General features: G+C 42.2%; 1 protein-coding gene across 4 annotated transcripts in view; it reads left to right on the top strand.

Moving 5' to 3' along the window:
* DMD (dystrophin) overlaps positions 1-27,389 on the top strand; it is a 1,630,689-nt gene that overhangs the window by 1,291,761 nt on the left and 311,539 nt on the right. For all 4 annotated transcript variants that reach the window (XM_047076051.1, XM_047076054.1, XM_047076053.1 and 1 more), the window contains one exon: positions 22,384-22,530. In XM_047076051.1, coding sequence (XP_046932007.1) covers positions 22,384-22,530 — 147 coding nt within the window. The remainder of the gene's footprint in view (positions 1-22,383; positions 22,531-27,389) is intronic.

The following is a 27,389-nucleotide window of genomic DNA, read 5'->3' as shown; positions in this document are numbered from 1 at the left end:
TATCCACCCTCTTATGATTCCAGTCCCAACTCCTGCCTGCCTGACAATGAAGCCCAATGAATGAAGAGGGCAGGCGACCCTTTTCTTCCTAGCCCTGGTTTAGATTCCCAACTGTGACTCCCATCATCCTGGCCATTCCATACACTCTGACCATACCACCCCTTTACCCAAATATGCCACCTTTCTTCACCACTCTCTGCCTTTGCAGATGCTCTTCTCTTGGCCTCGGTTACCTCCACCTTATGTGCCTGGTGATCTTCTATTGAACCCTCAATGCCCAGCTCAAATGGCATCTGTCTTTGTAGTTTGTCCGGAGTGTCTCCCACCCCCAGCTCCTACCGAGCGGAAGAAATGGCCCTCAGTTCACTGCCTTCTTAGATCACCACACGTGCTTCAATTGTCACACTCAAATTTCCCACAGGCAATGAGCTGCCTAAGAGCAAGGGTCAGCAACATATAAAGGAATTTACTTCTGCTTCTTCATTTCTTCGCCCCACCCTTGGTTATGAGCCATTCTGCAATATGTAGTTATTGTAGGTCTTTGCCCTGATGAAGCCGACAGTCTAATGTTGAACGGAATAGCTCTTCACGAAAACGGTGGGCGCAGATTTAAGAGAAGATTAAAAAAGAGGGCTCTATAACTTGGAAACTCTCTTCCACCCTAACATTCTTTGACTCCATGTCTGATAATTAAAGCAATGGTTAACATGGACGGCTACTTGAAAATTAAAATAATGTTTTGAAACATATTACCTTGTATTTGTTCAGCCTTAAAACTAGTACTTTTATTAAAACGTACAGGCACGACGTTTAAAAAGAAATCAGCCCCCAAAATGACAAAGAAGTTTAGGAGAATGTCCCAAAGGAACCACATTCGTTTATTAATTAAGTGGCCGAGTCTATAAGGGATTCACTTATAGCCATATGTGCCACACAGGAGCCTTTGTAGGGTACGGAGTATGGATGGAGAATGCACTCAACAGGATTCCATAGTGAAAAATCACTAAAAGTAAAACAGCGCAAAGTCAGCCGATCCTCACTGAAGCCTGTTTGCATTTTTCCTTTCACTTCCCTTCTCCTACCTGTTCTCGATCCTCGGCCCAAGTTCATTTCCCACACCCTAACCAGGAAGACTCTCATTCTGATCCCGATAACAGCAAAACACCCATGCGCTAGATATCCCTTTCTGAAAGAGCGTAAATATGCCAACGCTTCAAAGAAATCGGTTTTCTCTGTGGCTTCTCAACAACACTGGGTTTGAAACTCTGAAGCTTTGGTGGTGGTAGTTTATAAGGAGTGAATTTTATTAACTAAAACTTACTTTGAACAGAAGTAGAAGAGTCCTTAAAACCCCTGTTCCCATTTTTCTTTTAAATTTTTTTTTTTCAACGTTTATTTATTTTGGGGACAGAGAGAGACAGAGCACGAACGGGGGAGGGGCAGAGAGAGAGGGAGACCCAGAATCGGAAACAGGCTCCAGGCTCTGAGCCATCAGCCCAGAGCCCGACGCGGGGCTCGAACTCACGGACCGCGAGATCGTGACCTGGCTGAAGTCGGACGCTCAACCGACTGCGCCACCCAGGCGCCCCCTGTTCCCATTTTTCTACTCAGCAATTTAAGCCCTCGGAGACTCCACGCTGTAGGGGACTCCAAAGTGATAGCCAGGCATGTAGCCAGAGAACATTTTCTTTACCCACTTCAGCTCGTTGTCATCACCTCTAGTGACTCTATTGTAATACCCACCTCCATTCTGATCTTATTTGTTAAAGAAGTTGTTACACAAGTAACTCTGCCATGTGTATTCCTGTGGGATTTAGCATTAGATCATTTCATTGGCCAATGTGGCTTTGGGATTTGGAGCGTGGATAGAACAGCAGCAACCTCAAAATCCTGGGACGCTCTGGAGGTTGCACTGTTGCTGGCTAATCATCTCCGGGACAGCGTGCGTGCGGTAAATCAAGAAGGAACACAATGTCAATATTGACTGTCAGGCCCCCAAAGAAAATCTCGGCCTTCCGCGTGCAGCTTCCTTAGGAATAATCCCCAGAATAAAATCCAAAATGTAAAGGCCTCTTTATTTTTAAAATTCATGATTTATAGTGCTTAGCAAGTATTTTAAGGACACAAACACGATTCCCCACTTAACTGGAAATAACACCAGCGTTTCTGTGTCTCTACAAATATTCTTGCTTTCCTTATCGCAATGGAGAGTAAGAATAACTCCTTGAATCACTAGGTGCTCTGCTTAGATCCGTGAATGGAACATATGCAGGTTTTAATAAAGTGGAATGACTTTGAAGCTCAAGTCTACGTATGACGTTTGTTGTTGAGAACAATTCCTGTGTGAAAATCTTTGGGAGTCGTTGGTTTTCCAAGTTTTCTTTTTGTTCTCATCGACCATGGTGTCTTTGTACCGAGCGGTACATCATTCTTGAGCCAGGAACATTTCATTGTCCCTAGTTTGCCCGTTGCCTCAAAGCACAGGTTTTCACACCGTAACCATCATTAAACTCCCCCCAGCCTGCCATTTGGGATTATACAAATGCGTCACCACCACGTAGGTACTTATTGTATAGTTCTTTATCCGAGTTTTAACTTACGTCTCTTCCTGTGAAAGGTCAAGGACAGGGATTCGCTGAGTTTTTCCTTGAAGTTCTTATGGTGAAACGTTTTGATTAGAGCTTTCTGGAATTATAATTGAGAACAAGGTAATAATACGGGTAGTAGACCAGGGACTCTCATGAAGCCATCATGCCCTTCTGGCTTCTTTCTGCTCAACATGCGCATCTACAAATTTAAGAAGATAACTGGCACACACATCGCTGCGGGCCTACCCTCCTGAGTCTCTGTGGTTTGGTTTATCTGAGAAATCTGCGAAAGGAATGCTAGCTCAGAATTTGACACGGAGAAAAGCAGAAGCTCTCGGCCATGTTCACGCAACCCTCTCTTCCCTTAGTGTTTTCTCATCTTAACTCTGGTTTCTAATGTTTTATTATTGTTTTATTCATTTTGTTTTATTGTCTTTTATACGAGCCAGCTTTAAGTCCTTTCTTGTATGGGAGTTTTATAGAGGAAGCTAATGACCCAGTCAGATGGAAAGCTTATCATCCATTCGGTGGGAGGTATGCAAGGTTAGACAGAACCATCACCAACAGGGCAGCCCCGAGAATGAACTCTGCATAAACAAATGATGTCTCCATATTGAATGAGGTGCACTGCCTGTAGTAGGAAAAGGAAAGTTTACTAATGTTCTGTTAATGGTTGTAAACAGCAAATGAACTGCTCTGTGGAGGCTGTTGTTGTTATTTTTATACACGTGCTGTGTCAAGTAAGCCTTTCAGAAGAACATACAAGCAAGAAAGATGCGATCCTTTATAAATCTGGGTTGACTATGGAACTAGGACCTGTCACACGAAGCAACTTGGGTTTTATCTCATGTGTAAAGCATGCATTTGTGATGTTTAAAAGCCTATCACTTGTCCTCTAATATCTTGCAATACTTCCGGAAGAAGGCATATTCCAGTAAAGTCTCACTTACATGCTGTAAAAGTGTAGTGTTTATTTTTTTGAAATAGAACGGCCATTGTTGGCTTTAAGAGAGCTTAGGAACTAAAGTAGGAATTAGTCGTCTTAAAAATCCTGACCAAATTATTTGTTCAGTGTACGATAAATTGTAAGTTAGCGTTCCGGGACAGCTCATTACTTAGTTCTCATGGATTTGCTCTCATTTCTTGCTTTGTTTATAAAGCTAAGAGCAAATTACTTAGGACAGCGATGTCGAATCACGTTTCTTACCCAAGGCGTCTGATTTTAGTGAGCGCTGTGTGTGTTTTAAAAGCCTCTACCTCGACTTAGGCAAATAGAACCTTCGTTTACCATGCTATTCCCATCCTGCCTTTGAAACTTCTGAAAAGCCAGTGCAGAGTAATTGTTTCAGACATCTGCTTAGCATACTTTGAAGTGCATATAAGTTCTTTTTCGGTTTCATTTGAACCCCAGCTGTCTTCACCCAAGTCTATAATCAATCTGAATTAAGTTGTCCTACTTCTCCTAATAAGTCTCTTATTAAGTTCTGCATCAGCCTCTTAGGGAGCCTTAAAAGCTAATTCATGTAGAATTGCCATTTTCTTCTCATTCATTTGTCAGCTCTCCAGATTCCAAGGAAAACAATTGCAAAGACTATTAATTTGGCTCTTCATAAACAACTTATGTGAGCGTAGAATACGCTGGAACTGACCAAACGGTTTAAAACAGTGGGTGGGAGGAAACGAGTTGATGACATTCAACACGCTTTCTTTTTGACTCTTTCGAGATGCCGTCTACGTTCAAAGCATAAAGGCCTTTATGTAATAAGAGGAACATCCTTCTGCTTTTACTTTCATAAATAAGATAATTACTGAGTGAACTTTGCTTCAAGATAGGGAAAGGCTTTAGAACAGTTGGAAAAGGAACATGCTCTTTTTATTATTGAACCTATTTTAATTGGGACTTCTTTGTACGCCTTTGATGGGCCGTGACAAAAGAAGGAGCTAGAATCGGTTACCATTGTCATGGCATTACATCAGAGCCATACAGCTCCTCTTCTGGTCATGGGACATTTAGGAGAACATGGATAATCAGAATGTTCAGCCGCTGAGTTCGTCTGACATTATTCTGCTAAGGAAATACTTAATTAGATAATAACAATTTCCCCAAAGAATGTCATCCTTCCTACTATACGAAAACAACCATATCAAAGCCTGATCCTTTAATATGCCAGTCCTGTTCACTGAGGATTGTGGTGGCTGGTAGTAATTATAAATACTATTCCCCAAGAGTCTTAGAAAATATAAAAGATTCTTCCAAAGAAAAGCTTAAGTAATATACCGTCAGCATCGATGGATCTAAAAACTCAGTCATTCACTCATTCCTGACATGGTCAAAACGTATACCCAGAGAAGTCTGATCTCATTATGGAGTGTGAATATTTAATTTATTTCATGAATCAAATTGTATTAGGAATCATATTCATGGCAGCTTGGTCTTGCTCAACAGATTGTTACATAGCTCCAAGCTGAGGGAGCAAGAATTTGTACCAGCTTGTGCATATGTGTGCAGGTGCCCCATTAACTGGAAACAGTTGGGAAATGTGCGTGTTACTTAACTGAAAATCCATATTTCCTTAGAAAATGGAAGCACGCAGCCAATGTGTATTTCTGTTCTCCTTTGGAATTTACCGACGGCGTCACAGGTTTCAGGTTCACAACTGTGTTACTCTCCTACCATAAGCACAACAAGGAATGGCTTAAGAACAGATAAGCCAAGGAGTGGGCCCCCGCTGTGTTCCTGTGACGCTCAGCAATTACAAGTTTCAGAATTCCACGGTTAACACTGGCACCAATATTAGGCCTTACACAACATTACGTTAAGTAAGTTACACAATGGCATTGAATAACTGTTCTTGGTAAACCAGTTTTCTGCGTATCATGGGAGCAGATGTGCTCACGATACGAATGTGACCCTCTCATTTTAAGAGGGTTGACTTTTTCATGATGGGAAGAGGAAATTTTTTCCTGGTATGATTTTTTTTTAGACCAAAATAACATTTTTCGGTGATATTTTACGCAGTGCTTCTCAAACCCTTCCACATCCCTTCTCTTAATAGCCAAGGAGTTGAAGCTTGCTCTCTTCCCCTCCCACATGCTTAACCTCCTTTTACCACAAGCATGAAATATCTTGGATGTTTCTTATTTTATTGTTTACATCTGTCAATTCCGTGATCTTCTCCACAATGCATTTGTTCTGTTTAAAATTTTATTTTTAATATTTACTTATTTTGGACAGAGAGAGAGAGACAGAGCATGGGCAGGGGAGGGGCAGAGAGGGAGACACAGAATCGGAAGCAGGCTCCAGGCTCTGAGCCGTCAGCACAGAGCCCGACGCGGGGCTCGAACTCACGGACCGCGAGATCGTGACCTGAGCCGAAGTCGGACGCTCAACCGACTGAGCCACCCAGTCGCCCCTGCATTTGTTGTGTTTTAATACGAGAGTGTTTTTCTCCCAAACCTTAAGTGAAATCTCCCAGTACATTTACCCATGGGCACGAAAGTGTACTTTGAGAAGCACGATATGAAAACCTGCCCGATTTGTGCAGGCTTCCTCTTTTTCCATAAGCTTCTTTCTCTTCTGTACACAGACACACAGAGTAGATCCCTGCCATTTCAGATTTATCTGTTACAGTTTTATCTGATCACTGTGACCCACAGGGTCCACGGCTTAGAGGTCTTTGTAATTTTGAACACGTACTCTTCGAGGTTTCTGTGCAGCAGTCAATTAACTAATGACTTAACTTGTGTTAGAGGTCACGTTCCCTGGAAACAGACCCTGAGAGCAGGGGTCTGGGTGCACATTGATTTATCGACAGTCTGCTTTCAGGAGAGGCCTGTATGGGGAGTCAGGGAAGCATAAGAAGGGAGAAGAAGGGCCAAGCCAGTATACCATCGCAGGCAAATCTAGCCGTGTGTCCTCTTCCCTACAGAGAGGACGCTGGAGTATATACCGTACAACAGAGTTGTCCATTCATACCCCAGACAATGGCTGGGTGTGACCAGTAACATGCCAATAAATGTGGATTAGTTAGCTCTGGGGCGGAGTGAACACCGATTTGTGGCCTTGTCCACTTCTGGCTGTGTAAATACTCCCACCCCGGGAAGACTCGGGCTACCAACATGATCTCGCGGAATGCAGAACTGCGAAGAGAAGCACACAGTGGGCTCTTGGGCTCTGCTCCATCACACCCCTGGCTGTGGCTCACCCCCAGAGACCTCAGTTACCTCCCGGGCCAGGAGGACCTGTTAACTCCTGGACTAGGGGCCTCCCATCAGCCGAGGTCACCTTCCCACAGATGAGAGGCAGCCATGAGACATCAGTAGCCAATAGTCGCAGCAGCTGGGGGATAGATGCCCAGGCCAGGAAAAGAGTCTCCTGCAAGCGGCAAGCGAACCTACTAATCCACTCAGCTGCCGTATCTCGACACGGCCGTTTTAATGTTGTTTTGTTCTTGCACGTGCAGTCATTCTTCAGAAGTGGAGAAGATTTTGTTTCTGGCTGGAAAATTCACCCTCGCTCTGACCCCACCCCCTAGGTACTTTTTGGGATGGACCGTGAACGGGTAGAGCTAAGGAAAGGGTCTGAGAAAGTGATGCTCATTAGTAAGGAAATGGCTTTGTAAGAGACTCGGGCTTCATAGTTATACAGCTTACGGGTGTCTGAATTGATCAGATATTTGCAAATTTGGGGATCCAAGCTATCCAGACACAGTCATTGAGAACGTCAGGAATTTTCCGTGGCAGTGGTTCTCACCTTAGTGTGCCTCGGGATCACCCGGAGGGCTTGTGGAAGCCCAGGTTGGTGAACACCTTGCCCAGAGCTTCTGATCCAGACGGGCTGGAGCAGGGCTGAGAATCTACGTTTCTAGCCACTGCCCTCGATGCTGTTGGTGCAGGGACCCTTGGAGAACCACCATTCCATTGTGCAGCTGCAGTTTATGCATAGAAATACGTATTCTGTTTATTGCCCATAATTCATCGATCTGTCAGTAATTCTCCCATAAATATATCATTTATTGCTTCACTTGTATTTATCAACATCCACAGCATCTCATTGAAAAGGGAACGCAAGCCAAAAAATAAATAAGTAAGTAAATAAGTAAAATTAAATAAAATAAATAAAAATTAAGAAAGTAAAAGTGAATGCCAGCCCACGGCCTTCTGTGTGAGTGACCGATAGCTTCGGTAGGGAGCATAGTTTCCCTCCGAAACCTGGAAATGAAAGATGACGCACTCTCCCTGCGTCTCTCTTGTGGAAGACATTCACAGTTACTTATTCCACTTTTCCTCTTACTATTCTACTGGTCCTCCCATAGTTTCGGGGTTGCTTCAGATGACTTTCAGCTTCACTTGCCTTCTCGCTATTGCTGCTTTAAAATTGAGGTGTTTAGTCACATTATCGTTCGTCTTGTCTACACGCTATCACGTTTACGAGTAACAAGTAAATTTTTTTAATAACAACAATTAAATCCCAAACTTCTCAGAATTTCCTGCTGAGCATACTGATTATAAGCAAGTACTTCATAGAGTTTCTGGAATCGAAGACATTCAGAATCTTTGAGACGCTTCCCCTTTTTTTAATTTTCTTTTGAGAGAGAGAGAGAGAGAGAGAGAGAGAGAGAGAATCCCAAGCAGGCTCCACGCTCAGCTCAGAGCCTGACGTGGGACTTGATCCCATGACGCTGAGATCATGACCTGAGCTGAAATCAAGAGTTGGGCGCTCAACCGCCTGAGCCACCTAGGTGCCCTGAGACTTTTCAGCTTTTTAAAGTTAATACCTCCTTGGTAGATATGAATCCTGGGTAGCTTATCCGGGAGTTCCTGCATTTTATAGCTTGTCACCCCACTGAGGATCTGCGTTCAGGGGCGGAGAGCATACGTGTGGAGAGATGGAAACAGATGTGAGGCGACATTGGGAGGAAGTAGGAAGTAGGTTTGAACTGCAGTGATTGGGGAAGGGGGATTTTTTTTCCTCGAAGTCAGTGCAAAATCAGTCTATTAAATGCCTGTGAAAAAAATTCAGTGTTGTGGTATGGGATGAGTGGTATTTGTAAGGACAATCATGGAGTAAATATAATAGAAACGAATGCCTTTTTTTTTTTATTCTTTTTCTTTTTTTCTTTTTTTTTCAACGTTTATTTATTTTTGGGACAGAGAGAGACAGAGCATGAACGGGGGAGGGGCAGAGAGAGAGGGAGACACAGAGTCGGAAACAGGCTCCAGGCTCCGAGCCATCAGCCCAGAGCCCGACGCGGGGCTCGACCTCACGGACCGCGAGATCGTGACCTGGCTGAAGTCGGACGCTCAACCGACGGCGCCACCCAGGCGCCTTGAAACGAATGTCTTTAAGTGTGCTTTAATGTTAACCAAGAGACATTCCAAACAAACTTTCCCCTTTATTCTGGGTTCCTGGCCGGGGGTGGGGGAGGGGGTTACATTAAAAGTAATTTGATTAATGTTCAATGTAAAATTGAAATAACTGTGTATAATCCCACTCAAATCAAGTATACATTAAATAATTGAGTTAACCGAATTAGGCAGAGTAAGGGCACATTGATTTTCAATATTTTTAAAAATTGGTCCACATATCATTGTTATGATTTTGTTTATAAACTTCAATATTTATTAAGTTTCCACAGTGTGTTCAGTCCTAAAATGTCAAATTCTCTTAGCCAGAGTGAGGCTGGAAAATCTAACAGTAAGATAGATTTCTATTTCCTTTTAAAGAATTGATTTTTATGGTGAATGTTTTTCCCTCATGCGGCTAAGAGCCTGCTGGTTCTGTTTCAAAGCACACATGCTTTTAGAAGCCTTGGTCCCTGGGATTCCACATTCTTATGGACTCAGTGGGCTCGTTTAGAACTTTTCCCTATCAAATATTCAAACCCGATTATTATGATCTGCACATGGCATGAAACAAGTTAGCGAGGAGAATAAAGTCGATTTATCAGCCATATATGCCAAAGTATAGGAATTATCTAAGTAGAAACTAAAGCGAAGGAGGAAAGGAAGCAGTAGATATTGGTTGGTTTTTGAGAACAGGTGACAGACCACAACTGAGTTTCATCTGATTTATTTCTCTTCCTACCTGAAAACATTTTAACCCAGTGTGGAATCTGTACATTGTTGTGAACTTACATCCTATCAGGTCTTATGAAGTCATTCTCGTTGAACTGCCCCGTGGTTTAAGGCTTTTGTCTGTCCCAAGCACAAGTAGACCAGTGCATCAGCATTCCACCTATTCGGTTGGCTGTCGGCCTCAACATATTTCTAGCAGGGACAGGGCTAACGCCAGAGAACGGTTCATTGTTCCCCACCCACACAGGCCCCGTACTAGAATCGTGAGAAGAGTTATCCAATATAATAGTGACTTTTGTGCGTCCAATAAAGCATAAAGTTAAAAGAAATGTAAGGTAAACAAGCGAGCGTAAGTTCTATTGATCTCTTGGCTCACCCAGGGAATAAAATATTACCTTTGGAACCGCCCTGCCATTTTGTCATACAGGTTGAAAAAAGACATTTTCAAGATTGTCCCAGTGTTAAAATTGCCTGGGGGTTGGGGTTGAGTGTCAGGTGCAAGATGGGTCTTAATGAAATCTGACCCACTTTGACTTTCCAAAAAAAATGTTGAGTGCTCAGTGAAAAGATTTTTTTTTTCAGATTTTAAACCCTTTTTTCAACTGAAATAGGACTGTCCTTTAAATAATCGATACAACATCACTCACCCAGATTTTTGAGGATGCTAAGTCATACTCCTTTTTTGAAAAAGAAAAAAAAAATCTATTACTATTAAATGTGATGTCTCTGTTACCTGAATACTGATCACTTTTTTTAAAGCTAGGTTTGGCCGATGACTTTGAGTTTTTTTGAAATAACATTTAAGTGCGTTCATCAGACAGCTTGACATTTAGACACATTTGTATAAGAGGTAATTTATTCATCATCCACATGCACTTAAGTGGACATTATCATGATAGCAGTTGTCATAACAGAACAGCACAGGATATGAATTTAGATCTTACTCTAAGGTGCGATCAGAAAAATCAGAGGAATATCTTAAAAGTGAAAGTTCTTGGGGTGGGTGGGTGACGGGCATTGAGAAGGGCACCTGTTGGGATGAGCACTGGGTGTTGTATGGAAACCAATCTGACAACAAATTTTATATTAAAATATATATATATAAATATAAATATAAAATCCACCAAAAAAAAAAGAAAGTGAAAGTTCTCCATAATATAGTGAAAAGCCGAGTCAACTCCTGGTTCCACTTAAGAGGCTAGATCTTTCCCACATATGCATATATTGACATAAAAATTATAGCCCCTAATATATCTGGAGGGGCAACGTAGTGTGCAAATAAATACATAATAAGACTTTCTTTTCAGCCTAGGGATATAATGAAGAGGAACCACTCTAAAAAACTTACCAATCTAATTTTTAAACGTGTTCTTGCATAGATTTGAGTGAAGAAAATCCATTTTATATTCATTTCATTTGACTCAAAGTAGTCAGATATCTTGATCTTTTGTTGTCCCGCTTGTTGGAACAAAAGGTATCTTGGAAAGACTAAAACCATTTATAAAATTCAGGAGCTACAATAATCGGAAAAGAAACGTAGATGCTGAAGGGCATTTTACAATCCTTTTTAGCCCTCTTCCATTTAATTATTTTTATCTCAGCTCTTAGAAAATTTATATTCCTCTCTTGTTCGGTTCTGTTGTAGTATTTCTAAGTTGATAACAATATATTGAATGGAAAATCAATTCCGCAAAAACTCATTTTGTTTCACTAGTGAGTGCCTTCGAACAAAAATAAGTGTGCTGAGTGTCAGGCCAACTAGGTGTAGCATATGGAACAGGCAACCTCACAACCCTACATTCCTCTGTTAATTATTATTCATACATGCGGACGTAACCGAATTTGTTTTAAACAGACAAAAAAGGAATCTCTTGGCAACTACTCTATACGATACCGTACCATACTTTGTCCTGCGTTTGCTTGGTCAAAAATGCGACGTTTTATAGCGACGGACCCACTTTGGCTTGGAATTTGTTTCCCTGTATAATAACAATCATCGTTTACATGAAAGTATAACCGTTAGAGTTAGGTCGCACGGCCATAGGAACTTGATCTGTTTTCTGCACTGCCGTCTCCCTAGTGCTTGGAACATTCGCTGGCACACATAGGTGCTCAGCGATATTTTCTGGAGGGAGTGAATAAACAAACGTGCACCAAAGCCCAGGACAAAATGCTCTCCCTCAGACACGTTAGACCTTTACAAATTATTTTACAGTCGACTTGCTCCCATTTGTCAACCATTCCAACTCGGGCCATTGTTACTTCTTGCCCAAATCTACAGACACTCATTTGCACTCTTCTTTCCGAAGGGACCACAGGCTTACACCCGTCTACTTGAGATGTTCTACGTGAACGTGCCACCCCCAGAAGAACGCGCCCTTTCTGTTACTCCCCAGCTTGTCTACTCAGGGAGGTGCTCCTGACCTGCCTCAGCCTGCTCTGCGCTTTGCAAGCCCCGTTGACGCACCTTCTCACAGCACCATTACGCTGTCTTTTCCGTAACCCACTGAATTGCCTCTCTCTGGTACTGAACGTCGGCCTGTGGAGAGTTCCGTTTTCCCAGGGCATGGTACATGTATACACAGCACGTACATACATAGTGCATAGTGGATACAAAATGAGTGTTTCCCAGTGAGTAGCGAACAAATCTAGGGTTGCCGGGCATGTGCCCATTCCTTTTGGCAGAAACCTTCATTATCTGCAACACCAAGGCCACCACAACCTTGCTGCGTTCCACCTTAGTGAGGGCTGTTTGCCCTTCCCCAAACACGTGACGCTTTCCTGCTTCCCACCCTTTGGTTCAAGCGCTGAACGCGTATCTTTTCTCGTCTCACCGTGCCTCCTCTCCCTTTATCACTTTGATGTCAGGTTCAGGGAGACCTCGCAAAGCTACGTGACAGAGGAGCGAGGAAAGACAGGATCCCGCACCCCCTCTCCCCACATCGTGGTATTAGAAGTTGGCTCCAGGGTTGCAGCTACGCGAGAAAGGATCTAAGTCTGTGGCTCTCAGGGATGCACTTACGACCCTCTGCTTCGCAGCCTCTCCCCGAACTAGACCAAAACAGGACCTTGTGTGACTTTGTGCTCCCCACCTTGCCTGAGCAGTGCTTAACTGGTCGTTGGTGGAGCGAAAGAAGGAGAAGTAGCCTCGACCTCCTCGTTCATCTTCTCCACAGTCCTGCAGTGCCCACGTTCCTGTCCCCCTTTTACACAAGAGGAAATGCACGGGAAATATTTTCATTGAGCTGTATCTACAGTAGAAAACCCCAAACATGAGAGAGAGAGAGAGAGAGAGAGAGAGAGAGAGAGACAAGCCATCCCTAATCTCAACCCCAGTGTCTGTCATCCCAGGCCCCTGCAAGAACCCAGTAGAGCAAGGTACCTCTTTCCTTGAAGACACATAGCGCCCTGTGCCAAGGCTCACCAACTTAGCCACAGAGCCCAGGCTTGATTTCAGCCCCTTCTGTCCCCTCGGACCGGCCAGTGTACAACTCCACATGGAAAGACATATTCTCCCTAAATCGATTACTTCCCCCTTCTTTCCCACTTGCTCCATCTTGACGACAATTCTCTGGTTGGCACCAAAAACTGCAATGTTACGTTCTCGCTCAGAGGCTTAGAGGTATGTCAGTACTGAGCACGTGCTCCAACGTCAAATAAAGCAAAGCAATAGATCTAAAGAACTCAGTTACGGAAGCTGTAGGAAATAACGGGCTTCTTTTATCTAGGAAATCGGTGTCAGAGTTTTAGAGGAAACTGTGTTCATGAAGCAATTTGAGGAGAGCTGTGGACCTGAAATATTAGTAATTAACGCAAAAAGGCCTAATTCTCTCGTTTATTCTTTAATGAAAAGGTATCGAGGGATTATCATCTAAGTGGGTCCAGGCCTACCCTGGTGACAAAAAGAATAGAAAATTGCCTTCATGAAGATCAGGGTCTCGGGACAGGCCAGATGATGAACTGATAAATAGGCAAGTACATATGCACTTTGAAATTGTGATCTGGGCTAAGAGGGAAGGGTGCTGAGAGGGAGAAAAATAGGGGGAGCTTCTTGAAACAGGGCAGACAGGGATGGGCTCGCTTTCACAGTCACATTGAGTGAGACCTAAGGTTCGCGAACAAAAGCCAGCGAGGCCGAGAGTACAAATGTACAACTCCAGGCTGAGGGAACCACACAGGCGAAGGGTCTAAGTCAAGAATAAGTTTGGTGAGTCGTAGGAACGCAGCGTCTTCCAAGTTCTTGTTAAAAATGCCAGCTTCTGGGGCGCCTGGGTGGCGCAGTCGGTTAAGCGTCCGACTTCAGCCAGGTCACGATCTCGCGGTCCGGGAGTTCGAGCCCCGCATCAGGCTCTGGGCTGATGGCTCGGAGCCTGGAGCCTGTTTCCAATTCTGTGTCTCCCTCTCTCTGCCCCTCCCCCGTTCATGCTCTGTCTCTCTCTGTCCCAAAAATAAATAAACGTTGAAAAAAAAAAATTTTTAAAAAATGCCAGCTTCTCAGAAGCACCTGAGTGGCTCCGTCGGTTAAGTGTCCGACTCCTGGTTTCGGCTCAGGTCACGATCTCACGGTTCGTGAGTTCCAGCCCTACGTCTGGCTCTGTGATGACAGTGCAGAGCCTGCTTGGGATTCTCTCTCTCCCTCTCTCTCCCTCTCTCTCTTCTTGCCCCTCCCCTGCTCATGCTCTCTCTGCCTCTCCCAAATAAATATATACACTAAAAAAAAAAAACAAAAAAAAAAAACCAACTTCTCAAGTCCACCCTAGACCTACTGAATGGAAAACACTGGAGACGGGACCCTGCAGGCTCTGTGTTAGCAAGCCGTCCGCATGATTACGGCGCACGCTCTTACTTGAGAATCACTGCCTTAGGGGCATGTTTGACCCACGTAGGGAAAGGTGAGAGCGAGACAGGGGCCGTGGCAGCAGAAAATATGGGCACAGACCGTGAACGCTGTAGGCCAGCGGATATGTTTGCAAGTCCAAAAAACCTATCAACTGTAAACCTTAAGCTGTCTAAAATAACTCCTGAATTTGAATATCAGTGTCCTTGTGCTTGATATTTTTAATGGCTTGATGTTTTGTCACGTATAATTAAGGTTTCTCAGAACGAAAATATTGGCATTCCTTCCGTTTCCTTAGCAGCCTAAAAACATGGCCTGCTTGAATGATTTATTTTTACTCATTACAGGCCTTTTTATTTTAATTGTGCATATTTTGCAGTTAACCTCTGCAGACTACGCGTGAACTACCTTCTTACTTGTCTTCACTATGCCACTCAAAAGCGAGGGAAAACATGAAATCTTTTTGGTCTTTGGTTTTGGGGGTTTGTTCGCTTCTTTTTTCTGTGAAGAGAAAATAATCAGCAGTCACGGTTAGGATTATAGAAACAAGTTTCCAAGGAAATTAAAGTCACTAAGGTCTGTACGGCTTGTTCTTATAAGTAAAAGCCTCTCCTTCGTGATCAATTCTGTCTTCTTCCTCACGTCTCATGTATATCTGTGAAGGCGAAATGAACAACACGCATAAGAAAGAAGATAGATACCGTTAGTGTGGGAGCGCTGTCATTCAGCCGTTACTTCCAGAACATTGAGGTGGTGAGCTTCCGCGTGAAGCCAGGTCCTGAAAGATGACGAATCCTAATGGGTGCAAATGAGAAAGTGTTAAAAAAAAGAACTTGCGCTTTTGTGTTTGGGTGTTGCGTTCTGGCTCCATAAAAAGAAGAGAAACTAGAAATCATTTTTCATAAAAACATGAGGATTCTTGATGGGAGAAACACAGCAGTTAATTGCTACTCTTTCAGTGCCACAAATTTCAAGCGTGGTGACTCTGAGGGGAAACCATAGCTGAAATGTAATTACTGATCATTGTTTGGGAAATAAAAGCACCCAATTTCTTCATGCCTACACACTGCATATTGCTTTCCTAAAATCCAGTGGGTTGATTTTGTTAACTTAACCACCTCCAAGTTATCCCGATGATGCTACATCTAGGTCATTAGTTCTGAGTCTGTTTCATTATTTCTTGTCCTTATTCTGTTTGCTGGTCAAAAGTGATCATGCCCAAGTCTGAAAATGTGCAAAATTGCCCTGAAAACTGAACGCAAGGAAGACAGTGAAAAGAAAAGGCATAATACTTTGCCTTCAGGGTACTAACGATAAAAACTGATGCTGAAATGGAATGCAGTCGCATCTCTATTAAAAAGGAGTATGTGTTTCAATGGCATAATTTATTGTCAAGAATGTCTACCAGAGGCAAAACTGATAGGAAAGGCAGGCGGATGTACTCAGTCTGCAGACCACCCCCTGTCTTAGCTCCACACAAGCCCTCAGCATTTAGCAGAAATCAAGGAGTTAATATTACAAAAAGGGTCTCCGTTTTGTTGGAGATCTATGGGATAGCCTCATAATGTTAGAAATGAGAGTTCACATAAGAATCTTCTTGCAAAAAAAAAAAAAAAAGTATCTGACATCTGCAATCCAAGGGTAAAGGACATGAGCCTAAGGCAGTCGGTGTCTGAGGCCAGTGCTGCCCCTCCGTCCTGGGCACCACACCAGACATTCAACCAACCGCCGTAAAGAGCCAAGAATTAAGTTACCGATGGAAGTCTCCAAGCCCGATGCCGTTCATGAAAGGCTTGCCTACATCTCATCTTATGTTTCTTTGTTGTTAGTCCAATGACATTTGGCCAGCTCATGTCCCCAAGGTGTTTTAGAAGCTTCAGTAGGCCTCGGATCCTCTGAGCAAAGCAGGATATGGTCCTAGACTCTCTTGGCCCCAATGGCGGGTACTCACTCCCATCAGGATCATGGACCCATCCAGAATTGCAAAAGTTACCAAACACGGCTGGGCTGTACCTGCCCCCAAATCTTGAGTAACTGGTTTCTATGAGGCCTTCCCTGAGCCACATGTAGGAGTTCCAGTAACAGTACTCCAGACCTTTATCTGCAGGACATGATTTCCATTTCCTCCCCCCTCGCGTTCTCACTACTAATCCAGTGTGAAAAATCCTGGGCCTTTTCCTAATGCCTCCTTTTTTTAGACTGCTTTCCAGGGGTTTGAGTTCTCAAACATTTGTTCTATAAGGTTGTATCATACAGAGAAATGCAGTTAGTCACTACTTGATTTCTTAAAAATATTTTAATGTTTATTTTTGCGAAGGAGAGAGTCAGAGTGTGAGCAGGGGATATGTATATGTATATACATATACGTATCGATACGTATAGATACGTAGCTATACATATAGATACGTACACATATACACGTGTGTGTGTGTGTGTGTATGTATATATCCCCCTCATATATATATACGTGTATGTGTGTGTGTGTGTGTGTATATATATATATATATATATATATATATATATATCACACAATGTATACATAAACTCCTGGATGGCATTGCTAATCCATGCATCCCAGAGTGTCCTCCTCTTCTTGCCTGCTGGGGCCTTTCTTGGATTATCCTGGCCCTGCACCACTGACTCCCCCTGCTTTCTCTCCATCTACAAGCCTCATCTTGCTTCACCTCCCTCCTAATCTAGTTTAGATTCCATGATATGTTTTTCAGTCGCATTCCAGCTAAAATTTAAACTCCCTCGCCCCTGACAAAGAGGCACCTGACATGACCCCAAACCTGGATCAATTGTTTTCTCCATGCTTGCAAGGAGCACTGTTGGAGAAAGAGAAAATGGGGCAGACGAGTTCAAGATTTCAAAAAAATGTTGGTCCTCGGCCTCACATGGGCCCTCAGCACTGTCTCGCAACCTCACTCGTTGCTGAGGTCTGCTTCTCTCATGGTCTCTGCCACAACTAATCCAAATGTCCCCACTCACCCTGAATTTGCGTTTTCATTCGATGAGTATTTGTTGAGCACTGACTTTATGCCAGGTCTGTTGCTTCATACTTCGTAGAGGAACTGAAGGCCTTCGAAGTAGGGGTCCCTTGACTCATCTCTTTCCAGTCCTTTAAATGGCCCTTCTGTGCCGTGCAGACTAGTCTCTTAACTACCACGTCAAAGCTTCTCCCTCCAAAATGATGTTCCCTTGTTCAAAGATAATCCCTTTCTTTTGTTGTAACATGATTGATGACTAAAGTTCTAAATCTATATTTAAACAAATCTTTAGCTACATAAGGATAGGCAACGATCCGATAGCCGATTTAATTTCATAAAAAGAAGAAAAACTTGACATATTGGTCTTATATATCATTCTAAATCAGTACTTTTATATCTATAATCAGACAACATTTAATGAAGTGAAAATTCTGCCGGCATGAAACTAGTCATAATAAAATTAGACTTGGTTTGCTCTTTCATGGAGAACATATTCCAGATGTTTAAGTGCTTCAAAGAGAAGCCACAGTATAATGGCTCCCTTCAATGTTTTCTCACTCACTGCTTCCAAACTAGAATAAAATCTAATGAAATTCTGGTAGTATTTAAATAGCACAGGGTATTGTTCCGAGTTAGCTGCACTTTTTGACATTTGATGTTCAGTGTTTAATAATTTGGACATATATTTATAGGTGTGATATCAAAAGCTCTACCATTTGAAAGATAGGCAAACACAATGTTACATCCACTTAAATGACACAGTACCCATATTCATTTTTTACATAGTATGCCTTGTGACAGTATGGCCCCCCAAACACCGGAACCTAGGGCAGATGCCAAAGTGGAGGGTGACTTGGAACACTCTCCTATCTCCGTTTTCTCTTCCTCTTTTCTACCGCCAGGTTACCTTCTTTCCTCCATTCTCGTGTGCCTTCATGGTGATTTTTTTTTTAAAGTTTTTTTTAACCTTTATTTAGTTTTGAGACAGAGAGAGACAGAGCATGAACGGGGGAGGGGCAGAGAGAGAGGGAGACACAGAATCGGAAGCAGGCTCCGGGCTCCGAGCCATCAGCCCAGAGCCCGACGCGGGGCTCGAACCCACGGACCGTGAGATCGTGACCTGAGCTGAAGTCGGACGCCCAACCGACTGAGCCACCCAGGCGCCCCTCATGGTGATTTCTAGATGGCTACAGTTTTTCTATCAGGCTCATGGGGATATCTCCCCAGAATCAGACTTCACACCAAATTATCACTTGACCAACTGACCTCCCCACCCCCAGTCAAAGCTTCCATTTATCCTACCAGAAATGTAATCCAGATGAAACTAAACATACGCCTTTTCTTCCACCTTAGTTAATGATGATCCTAGTAGCCATTAACCGTGGTAGTCAAATAGCAGGAGTAAAATTTATTTCCTCTATTTTGGCTGAAAACCTAGAGTTCAACAGTTAATTGAAAAAGTCAGTTAAATCAGGGAATCATAAAAAGTAGGTCTTAAACATCTTATTCAATCTTAAAATAGTCACCAGCATTTTAGCATCGTGTGAAAGTTTCTGGTTTAAGTGTAGATTCACTGATTGGACTTCTCTGTAAATCACACTGATGATGAAGAAGTTTCGATTTCCCGTTCCAGTTTCTGTAATGTCGACAGAGTCCATCAGGACAAATGGAAGGCATTCTGTGTACAGAACACTCCTAAATTTTTCGCAGAATTTTCCTCATCTTTTCCAGTCACCCCCATTCAACATTTGCTTTTCTTTTTCTTTTTTAAACACCCTTCTAGAGTGTTCAACCTGGTTTTCGTAGAAATAATAACTTACTTTCTTCCAGACTTAAACTTCTTTGGACTGTGAAATCTTTTAAATTATTTAATTGCAAAGCTAACTGGGGAAAACAGGTTCGAGAACATACCCACGCCTGACAACTCAACTGATGGGAGCTGAAGGCTGTACTTACTGACAGATAGCTCTACCGTTTTACTTAGAGGCTGTTAGTTAGAGGTCTCGGTCCCTGTGATTCACAGGGAATGAAGACTGGCTACTCTGGTGAGTCTTAAGTGGAGATCAGTTAAGATAACTTCTACTGTAATTGCTAGATAGGAACAATGGCAACGAAAAGAAGCCACAAGATCCCATGACAGGGGTGGTGCGGTGGAGGTAGAGAGAGAGGGAGAAAGAGACAGAGAAGCAGAGGAGAAGGAGAGTGAGTGTTGTGATTAATTATGCATATGGGAACTTAATTTTTAATCACCTTCGTCCTCCAAAACACCGACGCAGGATTAAAATCTGAGTTGACTTTGAGGGGAGGAAGTGAAAATCAAAATCTTGTAATAAAAGGCATTTGAACGCGTACGTTACGTCATCCAAAGGGAGCTGAAACCTACATGTGACGAACTGAGATGGCTACTCAACTTAATGGCTGAGAGCCACGCTAGTGAAGAGAGATGATTAGCATCCCGGGTTAATCCACACTTTTGTCGGATTCTGCCTGGCTGTCCTGCCATCTCTGCGATGGTTTCCCATTTAAAATTCCCGCTCGTATGATATTTATTTATGGTCACTACAAACACATGTTATTATCCAGAAGAGAGTGGTTCCATTTGGTAACCATTGCCCTTGTCCAGGCTTCTCCATTGACATTTAAGAAATCTGTCTTCTAACCTTTTGTTACACAAAACAAAGTGATTATGGGTCATTTCCTTGTAGAGATATGAATTTACATTGATGGCTTTTTACCTCCCGCCATGGGATTCTTTTAATCCGTATATTTATTTAGAAGGCAATGGAATAATAATATTTACTGTCATTCCCTATAAAAACTTTCTCAGTTTCAGACTGATTCCTCTGACAGTCCACTGACATGAAATTGAAAAAAGATCAATACATAAGATGGAATTTTTTGCATGTGTGTGGTCAGATAGATTTCTTTTGTTTTCCTTTCTTTCTATTTTTTATTGATATGTAATTCACAAGCCATAAAATTTGCCCTTTAGGGGCACCTGGCTGGTTCATTCTGTGTGGATCATTCGACTCTTGATCTCAGGGTCATGAGTTTGAGCCCCATGTTGGGCATAGAGTTTACTTAATAAAATATATATATATATATATATATATATATATATATATATATATATATTGTGAGACCTGTGCTGATCTCATAGTTCATAGGTTCAAGCCCTGTGCCGGACTCTGTGCTGACAGCACAGAGCCTGACTGGCATTCTCTCTCTCTGTCTCTCTCTCTGTCTCTCTCTCTCTCCTGTCTCTCTGCCCCTCCCCCGCTCATACACACACTTGCTCGCTCTCTCTCTCTCTTAAATAAACTTTAAAAAAACTCACTCTTGGGGTGCCTGGGTGGCTCAGTCGGTTGAGCGGCCGACTTCGGCTCAGGTCACGATCTCGCAGTCCGTGAGTTCGAGCCCCGCGTCGGGCTCTGTGCTGACAGCTCAGAGCCTGGAGCCTGCTTCAGATTCTGTGTCTCCCTCTCTCTCTGACCCTCCCCCGTTCATGCTCTGTCTCTCTCTGTCTCAAAAATAAATAAATGTTAAAAAAAATTCACTCTTTTACAGTGTACAATTCAGTGATGTTTAGTCTCATCACAAAATTGTGCTATCAGCAGCACTGTCTCATTCCAGAACATTTTCATCACTCCCAAAAGAGACCCCCTGATTCTCTAACATAAAATTTTTAGTGACCAGTTTTTTAAAACATTAAGTTCTATAGCATTATTATCACAAGGTCTTATAGTATCTAAGAACTATATAAGAGTCTCATACTCCATACATGACCACATTCAAGTTGATTTGACAGTTTGAGAGGACAATGCCATGCTTGTTTAGAATGCACATCCTGGCTCCTTTTATTTGGAGTGGGAGGGAATCTGGAGGGTTATAGATGAGGTCAGTGTAAACAGTGGCTTCATCGACATAAGGAACCAGAGAAATAATACCTGCCCGGATCGAGCAAGTCAAAGCAGCACATAGAACCAAGTAAGTGATGTTGTCCTTGTGCATAGACATTACATTACAAAAACTGTTCTCCTAAGTGAGGGAATCTGTCCCTTAGAAATTGCTCATTGGAACATTTGGACATCATGCATCATGTTAAAGATCCATAAATGTCACCTCAATAGGGTAGATATGATGCATGGTAATATCCTCCCCATATCTGCATAGGGTTCTTCCCCGGACAGCCAAGAAGCCCCACGGGAGCCTTCCTAAGTCATTGCCACAAGGACTGAAATACCAGGGGACCAGGAAGTCATTCTTAGGGCTTGAAAAAATACCCTAATCTCTAAATGAATCTATTTATTATGCAGTTGGTACAAAATATGAATGTAATCTTTTCTGACTGAGTATACCTTTTTATTGTAAAAAAAAAAAAAAGGATCCATTTCTGGTTGGGAGGTGAGTCGAATTTAGAATCTAGCAAGATATTTTTCCTGTTGCTTTCCAATCCAGAATTTTTTTTGGAAAGGTATGTAATAGTTAGTAATTTGTACTCTGGAGGTAGGCAAACATGGATGCGTGTCCCAGGCTCCTCAATTTTGACCCACTGAACCTTGGACAAAATATAACCTCTGTAAGTTGTTTTCTCGTGTGTAAAATGAGAGTTCTCCAACTATGAGTCTCATAGGGTTATTCTGTAGGGATAAAACTGGATTATGGAGACAGAGCTCATCACAGGATCAGGCACCTAAGAAATGCTCATTAAATATTCGCGATTATTATTCACCCATTCGCAAGTGATCAGGGTAGTAATACCACTATGATAGAGCAAACATCACTGACGCTGCACCCCAAATAGAACGAGATATCTCGTAGTTCGCATGTGTCTGGTTTTTTGGCTTGTAGTGTTCTCATTTACCAACTTGCCCTTGACTCTTTCATACAGGTGCTTCGAGGAGAAATTACACCTCTGAAAGAGAATGTCAGCTACGTCAATGACCTTGCTCGCCAACTCACTACGTTGGGCATTCAGCTGTCACCATATAACCTCAGCACTCTGGAAGACCTGAACACCAGATGGAAGCTTCTGCAGGTAGGCACATTATAAGCATTACAGTTCCTTGTTACAATGAGAGAATATACAGAGAAAGCTTGTTTGTAAGGAACAGTGAAAGTAATTTCTTCCTGTGATGTTCGCGATAATATTTCATGAATGTAGGATAGTTTATATTCTGCAATAAGATCCTCTATAATGTTTTAAAACCTATTAACAATAATTTTTATAAATAGCTTCAAGTTAGACCTTCCTATACCTTGCAATAAACACGGAAAATAATGCTGAATCGCGATAGAAGGACTTAGTTACTGTCATACAATTACTTTGTACTATCGTTGCTTGGACTCTTTAAACATCTCTACCTTTGGAATCCTAATTGAAACACCAGTCAATGGTAAGACATGTGCTAGAGTCATTTTAGAAAGATCACTCTGTCACAGACCTACCCATGCAGGTTTTTTATAGGTGTGCATAATAAATATAGGGACCATAAGCACGCTCGGGGTCACATTTACTAACTGTGGGACCTTAGGACCCTTCTGTGTTTCAGTCTTCCATCTGAAGAAAATGCAGACATTAAATGTTGCATAAATTCTAGCTCTTAGAGTTATTGCAGTTATAATTATTATTATTATTACAGTATACAGCCTTTGGAATCAAACTTACTGAGTGACCTTGAAGTCACTTGTCCCCTCTGGTTGTCAGTCTTCTCATCTCTAACTTGCTTGCTGTAATATTAAACAAGTTAATTCATGTAGAGTTGTTAGTTCAGAGGCTCATAGTAAGAACTCAGAAAAGGTCATATGTCTCTATGTTCCCTATGCAAAGGATACTGTTTAATACCCCAAACCCTAAAACTGATTTGACCATAGAATTAGAGAATTGTTTTCTCTTCTTTTCCAGTTTCATAGGATGCAGAGAGTATGCTTCTGAGGACAGAGAGGAAACTGGGCTTAAAAATACTTGCTTTCAAAGTTTTAATAAAAAAAAATGATAAAGCAGATAACTTTTCGTATTGGCAGCCCATTTAGGGGTATGATTGAAAGTCCTGTTAAAGAATTTCTAGACCTTTAATAAAAACAAGTTCCAAATCCAAGACCTCTTGAGATCTCTTATAATTTAATTCCCATTGTGATGGATAGTTTTGAAATATTTGTATGATAGATGGTTATAAGTGGCGTTGACCAAAGCAAGGCAATATAGTTAAGCGATTACATGCCTTTCTATGTCTGTTGGTTTCATAGTGGCTAAGTACTGCTAAGACCTTATCAATTTCATCCTTAGTATGTTTTTAACTTTAAGCATAAATAAGGAAAGTAATAAATGTCCAGGGAAAACCAGTGGCCATATTTGTTCCATTCAAGCGTTCTTGAACTAGATCTTAACATTTCTTTTAGAGAACCAAATGCCGCATTTGCTTTCAGAATGTAGTGACGAGATTGGTGATCACGGCATGTGAGTTTATAAATGAGGTCAAGAGATTATGACTGATAGGGAGAGTTTTTAAAAATCAGTGCCAAGTGCTCCGTCGTTGCACTCTTTATTTCAGAGGTAAAGAGTGAGAAAATATTAATAGCTTGATTGTCACTTGTTCTTTAAAATGCGTTGAGGACTTGGTTATAAATATAGGGCAGTACATGAAAGGAGCCGATGTAGTGTAGTAACAAGTAGACTGGAGCGAATAGTACGAGGCCTGACTTCCCACTGACGCTCAGCTGTTCTTCAAGACCACGTTGTCTTGAAAAAACCATTTATCCTCTCTCGGCTTTAATTCCTTCATTTGTAAAATGAGGCAATCCATTTGGTCTCAGGTCACATCCAGCTCAATCCAGTGATTCCATATCTGGCTATCTGGGAGAGACACACATATGGCAAAAATTGACTTTAGATCAATACAGTTGCTTCCTCTATTCATAATACAGATGTGGCTTATTGGAATTGTGTTTCTCCTTCTTTCCTTCCAACTTTTAAACCCGTCGTCCCAAACCCACGTATACACAGCCTCCTCATACTAAACAGTTTGATAAGTTTGCGGTACAAGCTCTTATTGTGGCAAATTTCACACGTTGCTGTTTTGGGACCTGACCTTAAGGATACGCTTAAAAAGTGTTTTCAGTAGAAAGCTGATAAATCCAAGGTTTGGGGTCGCACATAACCGAGTCCATTTTTTTCTTTGACCATAATTGTAACCGCTCTGCTATATTGTCAGCGGAAGTCCTTGTTCAGAAATGGAACAAAGCCAAGAAATGAGGTTCACATCAAATAATTTCATCCCCATTACTGGAAGAGCAAGTCATGTGTTCTATCGACAACATTTTACACTTAGAATAATGTACCTGACTAAAGAATCACCCAACTTCTGTGGAGGGAAGTTTAAGCCCATCATCGTTATAACATTATATTTCTATAAAAATAAAGAATTTAGTCACTTCCGGGGCGCCTGGGTGGCTCAGTCGGTTAAGCGTCTGACTTCAGCTCAGGTCACGATCTCGCGGTCTGTGAGTTCGAGCCCTGCGTCGGGCTCTGGGCTGATGGCTCAGAACCTGGAGCCTGCTTCCGATTCTGTGTCTCCCTCTCTCTTTGCCCCTCCCCCGTTCATGCTCTGTCTCTCTCTATCTCAAAAATAAATAAACGTTAAAAAATATATAAATAAAAAAATAAAAAATAAAAAAGAATTTAGTCACTTCCAATGCTATGCCAGTTATGAAATCATGATAAAAAATAAGTACAAATTCATCTCTGCTTCTTTGTCCACAAAGACAAAGAAAAACTGAGAAAGAGAAAGGAGGAGCAATGGGGAGGCACATATAAACCTAAGAAGACGAGTCTTCAATTTGGGCAAAATAGTGTAATAGAAGAAACAGTCACATAGTACCAGGCTATATCTACTTGTTACCAGAATATCCTGGGTCGAGTTACACAACCCATTAATTTCTATTTAAAAACATTTTTTTAACCTTTATTCATTTTTGAGAGACAGAGTGCAAGCGGAGGGAGAGGCAGAGAAAGAGGAAGACACAGAATCTGAAGCAGGCACCAGGCTCTGAGCTGTCAACACAGAGCCCGACGTGTAGCTCGAACTCACAAACCGTGAGATCATGACCTGAGCTGAAGTCGGATGTTTAACCGACCGAGCCACCCTGGCGCCCCATTAATTTCTATTTTAATTTTTTTAATATTTATTTATTTTTGAGAGAGAGAGAGAGAGAGGAACAGAGAGAAAGGGAGGCATAGAATCCGAAGCAGGCTCCAGGCTCGGAGCCGTCAGCACAGAGCCCGATGCGGGGCTCGAACCCACAAACCACAAGTTCATGAGCTGAGCCGAAGTCTGATGCTCAACCAACTGAACTATTCAGGCACCCCTTTTAATTTCTATGTTAAAAGAAAGCCATGCTGGGTGGTTTTTTTTTTTTTTAAGCTGTGTGTAACATCAGTCAAAATGATAGAAACAGATAAGCCATGTAGATACGACAACCACAGCAGAGTGTAAGACACAGCCACGATTTATCTATACACAGAAATACAGTGTATGGAGAGCTCTGAATTTATTTGGAATGCGCAAATAGAAGGTTAGAGGCATTGGTTTCCCTGTTTGAAACTCGGTGGGAATAAAATCCCATTTTCTCCCTCAGAGGGGACACATTGGTAGGGATGTTTGTGCTAGACCATGTGACAATGTGTTTTGGGTATAGGAAGCCATCATTCCTTGTAGTTACAAGGATTTTCATGAACATTATCTCATCTAATCCTCATAACATTATGAGGATTACATATTGTCACTATTCCTTTTTACAAGTAAGGAAACTGAGACTTTGAAATAATAACCGACACAATCACCGTCACCGGCTCGTAAGTGTCGGTCAAGGTGTGAATCAGACCTTCTGAACCGTGACCCCTCGCCCCCGACCTTGTTTCTTCTTCTCAAAGTTCTATTTAATTTGGACTTAACAAAGTCATACTTTAAAGCTGGTTTGGGCACCACAGGTATGAAATACCTCGCTTTTTCCACGCTTCTCTTTTTTGAATGATCTCAAGGATCTTAACTTTGAAATCTCCCTTTTACAAACCAGTGGATGAATGAGCTCCTCCTCCCAGTGTACCCCTTAAAATTCACACCTGTAGTTTCCAATACAAAACGCTAAAGCATTACATTCTTCATTGTCTTTAGAATTCCGCAACTGTCCTAAGGCCAACCAAAAGTGATTTTAATGAATTAGCTCTTAAAGCGGAACCAGTGATAATACCTGATCCCGTAGACGTGAGCATCAAAACCAACTGGGAAGAAAATTAAACTGAAGATGAGCTTTTCTCATTTTGAAGCCATGCATACATGTTTAGTGATGTAGTCATGCGCTTCACTCACCAAGCACAAGCCCTAGAGGGAATAGTCTCCTCCAGGGAGAGCAACAGAAGCTGCAAATTCACTTTAATATAAAGAGCGCGTGCTTTGTTGACTGTAGGATGTCTGGAATGCAATCACTTGAAAAATATCGACTATGAAGACATTTCCAGGTCGGACCATCTTTAACTATGTTTAAGGACAGCCTCATGAATTATGTATGTTTGGAAAGGGTTCCTAAGATGCTTCCAAAGTCAGGCAGACATACTCCATCTTCACATCTGTGTTAACTCTCTGCCAGAAGGATCTAGACCCTCATCTTCGGCACACACCAGTCCTTCTTTCCTTCTTTCATTCTGTTTTCACTCGGTCAACTGTGTACCTAGTATATACTGCAGTGGTCCTATCTGGTCCAAGGACATACTGACCCAAATCCCCTTTACTGCTTAGGCCCTCTTGGGAAAAGTTTAATACGTGGGTTTTCTTTTATGGCTTCCGTAATGGCCCATCCTTTCTCCCTTTCTCCATGTCGTAAACAAAAAACTAGGCTCTTGCG

The sequence above is a fragment of the Lynx rufus genome, unplaced genomic scaffold (assembly GCF_022079265.1).
Source record: "Lynx rufus isolate CCGP_SWC_20201006 ecotype Redwood Valley unplaced genomic scaffold, mLynRuf1.p SCAF_14, whole genome shotgun sequence".
Classification (NCBI taxonomy): domain Eukaryota; kingdom Metazoa; phylum Chordata; class Mammalia; order Carnivora; family Felidae; genus Lynx; species Lynx rufus.
Note: the sequence above shows the minus strand (reverse complement) of the source record. Positions and strands in the feature narration are given on the sequence as shown.